The following is a 13,428-nucleotide window of genomic DNA, read 5'->3' on the forward strand; positions in this document are numbered from 1 at the left end:
TATATATGAAGATTTACATACTCAAAGATCTAGTCTAAGTATTTATCTAAAGCATAATTTTCGAGTCTCGAATCCTCCTTCCCCAATTAGCTTTTTATTTTTCGGTTGATCTAGAGCGATGTTGAAAGCGCTAGAGTAGTCTCTAGTTAGTCTAGTGCAGTTTGGATTTTAAATTTAGTGACGAAGATTATCAGCTTAAGAGAGCCAGGAAGAAGCTAGCAGATAGCTGAGAAAAAGAACAGGAAAGAAAGGGAAAAGGCTAAAATAACAGAAAGAGAGAGAAAGGATTCTCAGGCTGCAACAGACAGGACTAGTGTTTACTAGGCTCTTTCCATTTTAGCCTCTGTTATGCAATCACAGGTAGGAATGTTTCGACTCATTTGCTTAGATATAAATATATAACACGTAAATGTACATATATTTCTATAGGGTGTTAAATGGCAACAAGTGTGTGCATGACATTACAGTCTTATTTTACAGTGTTTTTTGGCGACTACGTTGTGTATCTGGTGCACTGTATACCAGAATTGTTGTTATTAATAGAGAATTTACGAAAGTTTGATGAATGAAAAAGAATCGGTAGAATTTGCTTTTTAAGATTATAAAAGTTAAATTTCTAATACAATATCCAAAATCTTTCAAATTAAAAAAAAATTTGTTAACGTCGCTATAATTTAATATAAAAAAAAATAGAAGTTTAAAAAAAATGGGGACACAATTTTAAAAAGAGCACATACACGCACAAAGTATACAAAAGGAGAATAGATTTTTACTTTGAAAAAAATAGAAATTTTATATAAAATTATTTTTTAAATATATGTAAACTACTTTTCTATTATCTATTAATAACAGGCTGCTATCTATCATCTTGCAGATTGTTTTCTCCACATTAAAATTAATTTTTACTTTAAAATTTATAATTTCTACTAATTATAACATTTTAATTAAAAAGACATGTTCAAAATATTTTTTAAACATTATTCGTTCAATTATATATGCATAATTACGAAGTTTAGCAAAACATGTGTAACGCTAAGTGGAACATTGCCGATTCTATTTAATTCATCTTCCTTTCACAAAGAAAGTTTTAGGTTGAACAGGAGATACATTTTCGTTCGTATAGCTGTTGCATCGTTGTTGTTTTTTTACATTTTTTCTCTTTTTTTTTATATCTTCACCAGTGTTCGTGTATGTACACAGAAAGTCTCTCTATAAAAATATGTCGCTTAGAGATGACGAGGGCTCTTTAAGAGATGTGCTTTTCATATATCGTCGTCCGAAGATCTAGGAATCTCCCCTTCCGTGTTCAAAACTGTACAGTATAAATCTTGAATTTTAGAAAAAGTTAAACATTTATTTATGGCTGTTAAGCAGATGGAACTTCATATCGTCGAGTACTTTAGAAAAATTCATAAATTAGATCTCTCTTCTTTTTTGATTGTATTATGTTTACATTGTTGAGAAATTTTCAAATTAGAATATATTTCTATTCAAGGTGCGATATTTTTATCGTACATTAGATTGAAGGAATCACGCTATCAAAACTATGCGATACCTAGGAAACCAATTACGGCAATTACCAATAATATATTTGAAATTTAAAATGTTAGCAAGTATTCGCAATTCAAGAGTCTTTGTTATCTGAAATGCCTATAAGAATAATTGATTTACAGTTATACTTTAATATTGATTAATCGATATATAAGGTTTTTCCCTAAAGAAAACTTGAGATTTCCAAAACATTTGAGGATGCAAGAGCTAATGTAATGCTAACATATTTTTAAAACATTAATACTCCTAATCGAGATCTGTCGAAATATTAGTCTTTTTAAAGGAGAAATGAGTTTAACAAATAAGCATGAATAAAATCCAAAGCTGAGATGTAATAACCGGCATTATTGAAAAAACTTTACTGATCTTAAGATTTATTGTATATGGCATATTATGAGCAATTGAAATTTAAAAAATCTAAATTTCGAATATTAATATTTATTGTAGGCCACACATTCGGTAAATTCATTATGCCGATTCTACAATGAGTCGATAGTCGGTAGTTCTAAGTCTTATCCGTAAAGTTAACCAATAGCTATTTTGTACGACTAATGCTGATTGGTCAATTTCACCAATTAAGATTAAGACTTCCGACTACAGATTCATTGTAGAATCGCCTTTACATGAAAGCCCGTTAAAATCTATGGACAGCTGTGTCTTCATCTTGTAAGACGTGAAAGAAATAGACGAGAGACGTTGTCACTTAATTTAGTTAAATTCTCTCGTTCGCGGAGGGCAGGCAGGGCGTTTGTTATTGAGACTTCTTTTTACTTTCACTGTATTAATTGCTGTCTTTCGTTTTCATTAATTTCTGGTTTACCGTTTGGGCTGGTACTCGATGAGAGCAATGTGCCTGTGCCGCCGTTCTTCCAAGGCTGCCGACCGAGGTAAGTTCAAGTAATGACTATCTATGTACCTCTATATGATAACATTAATCTTAAGGATGCAGTTTATACTTTGGTAACTTCAAAGGATTAAACGGATCATAATATTATTTTATATAATAATATTGTATTCTTAAAAGAAAAAGGTTTCATATAAATATTAAAAATCTGACCTTAATTTGCTGCTATTTTGGAAATACTTAATTTTTTTTAGAAATAATTATAAAAACATATTTAGTAACATAGTATTTTTGCATTTTTTTAATCAGAAGAAAAATTATTGTGTATGCCATATTAAGAACTTATTTTTTAAATAGTTTTTAATTTTTTTTTTTCATAAATAAATATCTTGTTCTAAAATTTACACATGCAATTTTAAATAATTAATTAGTAAAATATTTGAAAGTCTTATAAAAAGTTTATTATATTTATAAAAAGCATAAAAATGATTACTTTGAAACAGAATAGACTGCTCTCTTAAGTTTCTACACGTGACGATTGAAATACGAAAAGGTATTTTTTTAGTATCAAAATTTTTAGCAATACGAAAAATTTTAAAAAGCTAAGAATTTAATTGAGGATTAAAAAAAGAGTTTACTTTCTTTTTTGGATCAAATGAAATCTCTCGGAGCAAAATTCTTGCATTTACAGTTATAAAGAACTTACAATTTTAGAAATTGAAAAGTTCTAAAAACTGTGAAAATTCTAAAAATTAAGAAATTTGAGATTTTTAGGATATAATAAGAATATTGTATGTATTTTTATAGATTTGTAGATTGTAACACTATTTTTACACATTTAATAAATTTTAGTCTACAGAGCTGTGTTGTTTCATTTTCCTCCAAACTCGTGAAATACATGCAATTGTATTTATGCATCAGCTATAAAAAATTATTTGATATATTTATATTAATTATATCTCATTGCACTAATTATTATACATTATTCGCGAAACATAAATAAATAATTAAACTGTGTATTTTTTTGCAGTTTTATGTATTCTTGTTATTTTGATTAAGCGTTAATTACAGATAAAACATGCTCAAGTCTTATACTTTATTATAATTATTATATAATTAATAATTGCAACTCTATACGTTACGTCACTATTATGATTAATTGTGATCTGATTGACTTTTCGATGATAATTGTTAATATTTTTCATTATTTTTTATCGTTTCAAATCGATTTCATTCTCGGCGTGCTAATTAAAACGAAGCAAGAAAAATTGGAAGACATTCCACAAATCAATTTTACTTCTTCAATATAATCCAACTTTATTAATTAAAATATTTAAAGTATAATTTAAAGCAAAGCACATCTTGATCGAAAATCTTTCATTATTTTTTTATACATACGAAAATCAATATCTAAAATGAAAGGTTTCCATACAAACAAGTTTTTCTCAGAATATTTTCAAAAAATTGTGTTATTTATTATTATATTAATGTATAATATATATGACGCACTCGAAATGCATTTCATTGAATTTATTCGTACGTAATCAATGTACATTTTTTGTTATTTTTAATTACTGAACGACCAGAGTAAATGTTTTTCAATTATAACAATGAGACATTGCGTATTTTTTTGTGTGATTTACTTTTTTATGGGCTGTTTTTTTTAACAACTTCGAATCTTTAAAGGTATAATAATTCTAAACCTTCGAATTTTAAGATGCTTTGAAGTTTTCGAAGGTTTGGAGTTAACTTTGAAGATTTAAATTCTTCTAAAGCTTCGAATCTTTGAAGTTCTTAAAAGAGAAACAGTTCTAACTTCAATACTCAAGTATTCTTTTAAATAGTAGACAAAATTTAAAAAATCATGTATTATCTCTTTAATGAAAATGTTGCTTTAAAGATTATTATTTTTACTTTAGAATGTATTTATCAATTTTGTCGTCGTCAATTTGTATGAAATATCGAACATTTTATATATAGAATCTCATTACTTGAAAGTACCTCATTGTTAGTATCTTTAAATAATGATACAACGAAACATTGTACTATTAATAATCTATATAATGTAGATGTTTAAGCATAAAAAATTCAAAAACCAATATAATTTTGTAACAAAACTTTAATCTTGAAAATGTTTATTTTTAATATATTTGATAATAAATGATCAATAAATTATAAATTTTAGGAAAATATTAAAGAAGATAAAATTCAACTAAGATTAAAATTAATCTATATTGACAGAAATAAATGATACTTTGGATATCTTCACCTTCCGTCCCGTATAAATAACAAATTACAATTGAAAAAGAACTCGGCAAATTGCGTGAAAAATTCTAAAAATTAAATTGATTTCGATATTTAAAAAGCTATAAAATTTAAAAAAAAACTGGTACAAAGAGGTATCTTTTGACATCAATAAATGTTGCAACTATTTTTCCTAATTACTTATAACACCAGAAAAGATTTTCTTAACGTTTCACCTTTCATGCACGCCGAAAACTAATCGTTGAAACTGCTTCTATGTCGCGTAGTTTACACAGAAAAAAAGGAAATAAACTTATTGTCAGATGTGTCTTAAGTGAACATAGCGATCGCACGTTGGATTTAATTAAGTCGTAGACACGAGATTCGGTGGATTATCAGACGTCTCGCTGCTACTGCTACTGTAACGTGGCTGATCTTTCGAGGATGAGTCAACGACGGGGTTGCTGGAGACGCAGGAGTGGTTGGTCACCGACCCATAAGTATCTTTGTACAGGCAGAGGCCACAAAATCCTGTCGCATTATAAAGCGGTAGATTCACCAGGCCGTTCGATACCGCGAAGTTTCTATAAATCACAAAGAGATTCAACAACAAAGTTAAATTGTTTGAATGATAGTGATTGTAAATGTTAGATACTTAGGATATTCAATATTTTCCAACTGCAAAAATGCTACTGTCTGTATATAAAAAGACACTTCAGAGAGATTATAAAAAGGGAGCATTCATGAATGGCGTTTCCATTTAATTGAAATAAATGCTTTTATTCAGCGAAACATTAGGGAGAAACAGAATCGTTACTTAAACTGTGAATCGCGTGTCGGCAGCCCTATCCGCTCGTTTATGTTCTAAATACCTGGTTGGTTATTAAATGAAGGCTATTAAGTATGAGATGTTCCGCTGTTGAGATCTCAGCCATTTAGAACGTAATTAAGCGTTTTATAATATTATTTTGATAACAATTTTTCTCAATTTTCCATAATTTTTATAAATTTTCGGAATTTTAAAAAAGTAACTTTTTAAAAAATTTCTTAAATTTTTTGTACAATTGGAACACTTTTCAGAAGTGCCTAGAAAATCAAGATTTCTTCTAGAATTATTCATATATTCATATATTTTTTCCAGAATAATTTATATATGAATTCTGAAATATTTTGAAACTTCTCATTTTATAATTTCTAATAAAAATCTTATAAAATCTGAAATTTATTATTTTTTCGAAAATTATAAAATCAGAAATCTTAAAAATCTTAAAATATTTTAGGATATATATATGTATATATGAAATTTTGAGAAAAGGTAAAAATAACTTTCTCAGTATTTCTGAAAAGTATTCCAATTTATATAAAAATTTTGAGAAAAACTTTTTAACAAAGAATTGATAACATATATCTATTTGATTTCCTGTCTTCATTTTTTAAATTAACATGTAATACTTTTTATATTTAATTTTTATATTTAATATTTAATTTTTTATATTTAAAACCATTAAAGATCCAGAAAGAAGGAAGTGCTCGTAGTTGAAGAATTTAGAGGATATAGATTGGTTTATTAAATGTGTAGATATATTCAGAGTAATACATGGATAAGGAAAAATTCGATTAAATTGTATAGTCAACCTTCAACAATAAAGACTTAAAGAAAAAATGAACATATGGTCTTTGACAATCAAAGAGATGACGATAGGTAATAATTCTGATTGATTTATCATAATTTAAAACAAGAAATCTCTTACAGTGTGATAACTTATTATAATATTAACTTTTCCTAAATTTTACAATATTTTTCATTGTCAACATTTTAATGTAAGATAAAACCTTTTTAATTTTCGACGTTAAATATTTTTCTTCAATATTTAAATGTTACAAAATAAATATTCTCAATGACATTAAATATCTTAACGATTAGATTTTGAAATGAAAAGTTTATCAGCATTCTCTCTCTATTAAAAATCTTATCAAGATTCTATTTAAAAGCAGTGATCGAAATAAAATCCTGTCCACTCGTTTCTCAGAATCCTCTCCCCGGAAATATCCTCCCGTGAATGTCTTTGAATGTTTTTGGAGCAAATTGAGATTGCGGAGATCAGGACAGTGCGTGAACGTGCGAGGGTTGCGGCAAGTGGATGAGAAAATCCCGCGGTTAACACGGGGGATGCATTTATCCGTCGTTTATCCGGTTTATCGAGCGTCAGGTGCATATCGACTGAATAACACCGGGAGCACTCTCCGGGAGTGGCGTGCAAGGGTGGCGAAGGGACGAAGGGGTAGCGAGATTCGACGGACCCCGAGTATGCGACGCTCGACTGCGGTTCGACCGGGAGTTGATACGCCGATGCGATACGCCGCTAAATAGCCTTAAGTGGGATTACGTCTCCTGCTATTGTGATCTATGGCGGAAGGAGGAGCTCATACAAATTTCGGTCTTTGTGTGGCGCCGCCGGGGCGTTCTCGGCGCCTCGCCTCGCATTACGGAGGGTGCCGAATTCATCGGGCAACGCGTTTCTCCTCCGGACCGTGCCGGCCGTGTTCTCCGGAATAATTGTACTCGCGATTTCAGGTGAGGTGGTTGATGGTTCTCTCGCGATTTGGGATATTTAGAGGAAGATTTTAGTACCGTCGTGAGAATTTCAGAAATTGGAGTGTTCACAATATAAACAGCTCCAAATGAACTGAGAATAATTTTCGTATCTTAAATTATAGAAAAAAAAGAGAGAGAGAAGAAAGAAGATTAATTTAGAATGAGAGGAATATTTTTGTTTTTAAATTATTTTTACGGTATTATGTCTTATTATCGTGAGAATTTCGAAAATTTGAGAGTTCGCGACAACCCCGGGGATGATGAGAGAGAATAATTTTATATTTCTAAGAACAGCTGATGAAACTAATGCCCGCGAATTAATAGCCGCATTGAAAGCATGATACATCACACTGACAAGATAACAAATCGACTGGATGCATCGTGCGTGGGATGCAAGGATGTGGGATCTATGCGAAAATTGCCATATGTTCCATATGGCCCTCTTATTTTTCCCATGTCAGTTTCAACGAAGAGAAATAGATTAGCGTGGCTTAAGTAACGTTCAAAAATAATAGCGGTAAATAGAGTCCTAATTTAAAAAGTCAAATTCATCTTTTTCGTATTTCCTCAAGGCTTGAGCAATTTGTTTGTACTCTGCATATTAGAGGTCTGCCACTTTTTTGGATCTTTTACAATATGTTTCGATATTGTTATCGTGCATTGTCTTGATTTATATTTTGATTATAAAATTTTTTATTGTTATTTCGAAATATCTTCATAAATTAAAAATTTAGATATTAAAATAATAATTAATACGTTAAACAGGGCGAATAAGAGTCAAATTACAATTTTAAAATCTAAATCTGATAATATTAGTTTAAATTATCAGATTTAGATTTTAAAATTGTAATTTGACTCTTATTCGCCCTGTTTAAGGTATTAATTATTATTATATAAAAGAGTCCTTGTAATCTTCAATTTATTTAGATATTAAATAAATTAAAAGTTACATGATGTGATTAAAAGGCACGAGAAAAATTAATTTTCTAATCAATTAAAAATTTAAAAGACCAATTTCATTTAATAATATTCTCGAAGAATATCCAAAGATAATAGATTATAGAAAGAGATTTAGATAAGAAAGACAAAATGTGAGCAAATGAGTACCGGTACTGTTGGTCTAGTTGCGCCTTTTCGATTCTTTTGTCCTTGGCACGCCTGTTCTGGAACCAGATTTTGATTTGTGTCTCGGTAAGTCTCAAGGAAGTTGCGAGCTCGAATCTACGTCCCCTTGAAATGTACTCTCCTCGCCGATACTCAACTTCCAACCTCAGTGTCTGTTCGCCGCTGAATGTTGTCCTTTGTCTTCGTGGTCGGCCCTCTTTTCTTCTTCTACGCGCCACTGCGAAGAAAGAAATACAAATCTCCAGAAGAAGCAAAAGTTACTTTCACATGTTCAATATTTACGTACGTATAACACAAGAGATAGTCTTATTTTATTTCTACAGAGTTCTGATATAAAATGTCGATAAATTTACTTTTGACGCTTTTCCTAAAATAGATAACTATTTAAAGAAATTAAGAATAACTGAAGATTTTGGAGTCTTTAATTTTAATCCTTAATATGCATTATTCGTATCCTGCATTCTTTTCTTTGAAATATATTAGAAGCATTTGGCTAAAAAACGTGCAAGTGACTGGGCATGAATCTATCTATGTCCGGATATTCACCTAAAACTTTTTTTGTTTATACTATCATTGATCTCGAATTCTCTTTTAAATATAATATTATAATTTACAATAGAACGATTCAAGGGCTAAATGTAATTACATAACTGGCTGTTAGCCCTTGAATCGTTCTATTGTGTTTTATACTTATAGAGCCTATTATTTATTATTATTATAATTTAATTGTAATTTTTAAATACGTTTAAATTATAATATTGTGTAATAAAAAAACATTTGAGATTAATAATAACTTTGTGTAAGTGTTTATATAGGAACAAAAATTTATAAATTTTGTTCTTAAATAATAGCCTCTATTCTTTCCTTTTTTAAATATACAACTTTATAAATATTATCTAAAGATGTTAAAGTATATGCAAGAATCACTTAATTTTTACACTTATAAAAGTGATGAAAATTAACCGGGGAAATAAACATCATCAAGCCATCGTTGATCGTGTATAAAGGACCGGAAAATTGTCTGTATAAACAGTTGTATAGCAATAAAATGAAGTAGAATGGAGATGGAAAAATGATTACATCTTATATTGTTTCAATTGTTGCTTAGTTAATTTAATAATTTCATCAGCGTAAAACAAAAATGGTCACGTGATAAAGCTCGATTGTTTTGTTCATAGATTTCTTCACATTTCAATTAATTTACGAAAAGTAGCAAGCAATAAATAATTTAATTTTCATAATTTAATAATTTCAATAGTTCAAGAATTAAAAAATTAAAAATTAGTTTATGTACATTACGGTTTACGTTAATACTTCAATTTTATTATGATCTTCGTTTTTCGGCACACTTGATGGGATTCGTGAAATAAATCTCGCCATGCTGTAATTTCATCTTTGTTACGTGATAAAATAATTAGGTAGTAAAAGATGTAGTAGTAGAAGAAAACGATATCGGAAATTGAGGCTTCCCGAGGCTTCGTCCAATCTGGCGTAAAGCGGATATGAGATACTAATTGCTCCTTGAACCTTATAACCGTTCAATAGATTCACTCGATAGAATTGTTAAAAATGCGAAATTCTTCTTTCTAGAAAGATTTTATAAGTGGTAGAATAAGCTAAGCAAAAAAATATAATGTATTGTTTTATTGTTAATTATAATTGGATTAATTATGCGGAAAGAAATCAATTCCAACTGCAACTTTGAAAGATAAATCTAGTTATCTAAAGAGAAACATCACAGAACAGACATCAAATAAAATACAGAAAATTTCTTAATGTTGCTATAAAAAGTAAAGTAATTCTATGAAATGTACATTAAACATAATGATGATAGCAACCATAATAATAAGAATTTTATTGGACTACGCATTTGAAAACTCAATAAATTTTTTATTTGCCATCATCATGTACCTTTTTCTGAATGATAATCGATCTTATTTTGCATAAAACATCACTACATATGTGTTCAATACTTTTATAAAATTTTTCTTCTCTCTAGAATTCTTCATACAATTTTCCTATGTATAATTCTAATTTTATAATCATTATAAAATATTATGAGAGTTTCCATATATTACATTTGATACAATATACCGTGACACCTGTTAAGTGTCTCTACGAAAATATACCTTTCGACGTTTGGAACATATAGGGATCGTTGGGATCAAATGTGGATACGTCACAGGCATCAGCGGGTATAGATTCCTCGACGATGCAAGCCACGACTTACACAAACATCCGGCATGTATTTTCCGGCGAGTCGAATCGGTGGTTTGTGAGGCTTAAGGGGGCCCGGGAGAGGAGAAGAGTTGGGTTTTTCAGTAGGAATACTGCGGCGATGTATTTCTCGCATTGAGGAGCGGCCAACTGCGTCTCGTAATCTCATCACAATATCGCGACGAAGTGTCGAAGCGGGATAAAACCCGCGAGTGGGTGTGCGTGTCGTGTGCGGCTTGTCCTCGCAATGTTTCTGGCGTGATACGGAGCGTCAAACTTTCTAGATGAAGAGTGAAATTCGTTAATTCTCCTGCTCGCCGCAACAGCGATATCCTCCGGTCCTTTGCTGTAGGATATCTCGCAAAGCCGTTTGTAAAAATAGAAAACCTCACGCAGCGTGAAATACAATATTTATGAAATATTTCAGAAATGTTTTGCATAAGTATTTGTAAAATATTTTATAATTAAAACATTTTAGAAATATTGTAAGAGAGAAAAAGAATATTTCAGAACCTGGATATTCTGGACATATTTATAAACATTTATATTCACCGCAAATTAACAAGACAATTTAATTTTTAACTTTGTTTGAATATTTGACAAGTATAAACATGACGTAAGGAATAAGGATTTGTTTTTATGAGACCAACATTGAGAAGGTCCTAGTTTTAGATGAAACATTCGTTATCATTATATATTTCGAAATTTGAAAGTCAGTAAATATTAGCACATAATTAAAAACTAACGTTTAATTAACGGCTCTTAGCCCTTTTTATCATTTATAATTGTTTTATTCAGTTGAGCCTAATATATTATTCCTTAAAAATATTTTATTTAGAATTCACCGAATTTCTATGTAAATTGATGTATTGTTCTACAGTGTTCGTATAGCTTTTAAAACGATTGGGAAATTTAGAAAACCTTCAACATATCGCAGCAATACTGAATAAGAATAAAAATAAAACCCGAGATCATTCAGATTTCCGACTAATTGCGAGATAGCTTTTTTCAAATATCTCTTTTTATCTTCACTTAAAAAACGATTATTTGTTCCTATAAGTAATTAATGTGCTTAACATTTCCTGTGTTTCAGAAATAATAATTATTTCTTGTACTTTTGAAAGAGCTATGTTTTTTCGCATCAAATCCTACTCTCATTTTATATTTGTTTTTTATTTTAGACTTTTAATATTTCAGTTTAAAATTTGTCAAATTTCTATAAGACGTAAGATTCTCTTCCAAATGTCTCTTTTTAATGCCGTTTCTGAGAAAAGTATAAGTGAACAAAGTACATATTTTTTGAGAAAGGGAGAGGGCTAGGCCGCGGAAAAACGGTGAAAGTTTTGTTAAATTTCAGAGAAGCATCTGAATTGATTTCCTCCTGAAATCCCTCCTGTGTGGGATTGTGCCATTGTTGCGCGACAGAAGAGTGCCTCACTCAATATCCTCTCCGTCTGGACGATGGCCGTGTCCGCTCGGCGCGGGCGTCACGTATATATGTAATGCGACATCACAAAATCTGCTTACTGATTCGCGAATACTCGAACGCAAAGACGCCTTTCGATCTTAAGCTTATGAAGAGACGAGGAGGAGGGAGATTCAAAATACAGAGAGAGAGAGAGAAAGAGAGAGAGAGTCGAGCTTTTGGAGACGCGTTATGCAGTCACCTGCATTTCCGTGGTACCTCCATGCAACTTGCAGGTTGGATGCACGGATGGAATATAATGTTTGTTTCTTGGCCAAAGATACATACACAGATGGTACCACATAGAATATTAAATAAAATCCACGCTAAAATTCGGGATCTTAATATATATAATTTTGAATGAAAAATGATATCCAATTAACCATTGTTCTAAGAAATTTAGGGTAAACACACCCAGTTTACTTGTAGATGTTTACACGTGAAGAACTTCGCAGCAGGAACAATTCATTTTCAAGTATTTAAAATCCGAAAATTTTTTAATAATTTTTAAATTTTAGGACAACGTGAATTATTTAATCAACAGTTTCAGTTTCATTATTTAATCACTGTTTGAAATCAGCCAAATTAAATTATTGATAAATATAGAGCAACTTTTGTTAATTTAAGCTAATATTTTGTCACAATAATTTTATGTGCCTAGAATTTTGACTTTCAAAATTAAAAAACAATTATTCAATTACATTAATTTTAACATATAATTTAAAATACAGTGAACCCGCGAAATCAATTAAAGAAATTTCAGAACAAATCTCTCTCTCTCTAAGTTAAGATTTTTTTTAATTTATTAAAATTAATTTAATTAAAAAATGGGTTTACGAAAATTGACTATTTATGTGCGTTTATTAAGATTCTTTTGGAGCAACGGGTGGGTGTCATGTTGATTAATTGCGGAAAATTAAAATCTGCGATACGGGAAGAGAACAGAAACTTACAGAAAGCTGAGAATCCTTGGAAGTGGTGCTCGGCCATGGACTGATTCGGCAAAACGTGAAGATGCGACGGCAGCGTGGATGGATGTGCGAGCTGCGTCAGATGAAAAGTCTGGCCAGGTCCTCGCGGAAGAAATCCGTGCAGAAAAGGCAGTCTCACACCTGTGAGCATCGAATCTTTCTTCGTTTCCTTGCTCTCAAATACTTTACTACTCGCGACATCGTTTGGCACTTTTTCGAGGTCCTTGGAGTGTGGCACCTTATAAAAGTAGAAAAGTGACAGTTTAATCCTGACATCGACAAATTTTGACAAAAATTCTCATAACTTCTCATCATATAATCATATTCTTTTGAGAATTATTCACATTTCAACTCTAAAAGATTAGGGAACAAATATTTTAAGCTTCTTTATATATATATATATATTTTATATATA

At 30.4% G+C, this 13,428-nt stretch overlaps 1 protein-coding gene across 1 annotated transcript in view; it reads right to left on the bottom strand.

Annotated features, from left to right (window-relative positions):
- Nucleotides 1–5,003: 5,003 nt before the first annotated feature.
- Nucleotides 5,004–13,428, bottom strand: part of LOC108771388 (homeobox protein rough) — a 9,639-nt gene continuing 1,214 nt past the window's right edge. Inside the window, exons 2-4 of the mRNA XM_018536664.1 lie at nucleotides 12,996–13,251; nucleotides 8,343–8,577; nucleotides 5,004–5,223 (exon numbers count right to left, since the gene is read on the bottom strand). Of these exons, the coding sequence (XP_018392166.1) occupies nucleotides 5,004–5,223; nucleotides 8,343–8,577; nucleotides 12,996–13,251 (711 nt within the window). The remainder of the gene's footprint in view (nucleotides 5,224–8,342; nucleotides 8,578–12,995; nucleotides 13,252–13,428) is intronic.

The sequence above is a fragment of the Cyphomyrmex costatus genome, unplaced genomic scaffold, assembly GCF_001594065.2.
Source record: "Cyphomyrmex costatus isolate MS0001 unplaced genomic scaffold, Ccosl1.0 scaffold100, whole genome shotgun sequence".
Classification (NCBI taxonomy): domain Eukaryota; kingdom Metazoa; phylum Arthropoda; class Insecta; order Hymenoptera; family Formicidae; genus Cyphomyrmex; species Cyphomyrmex costatus.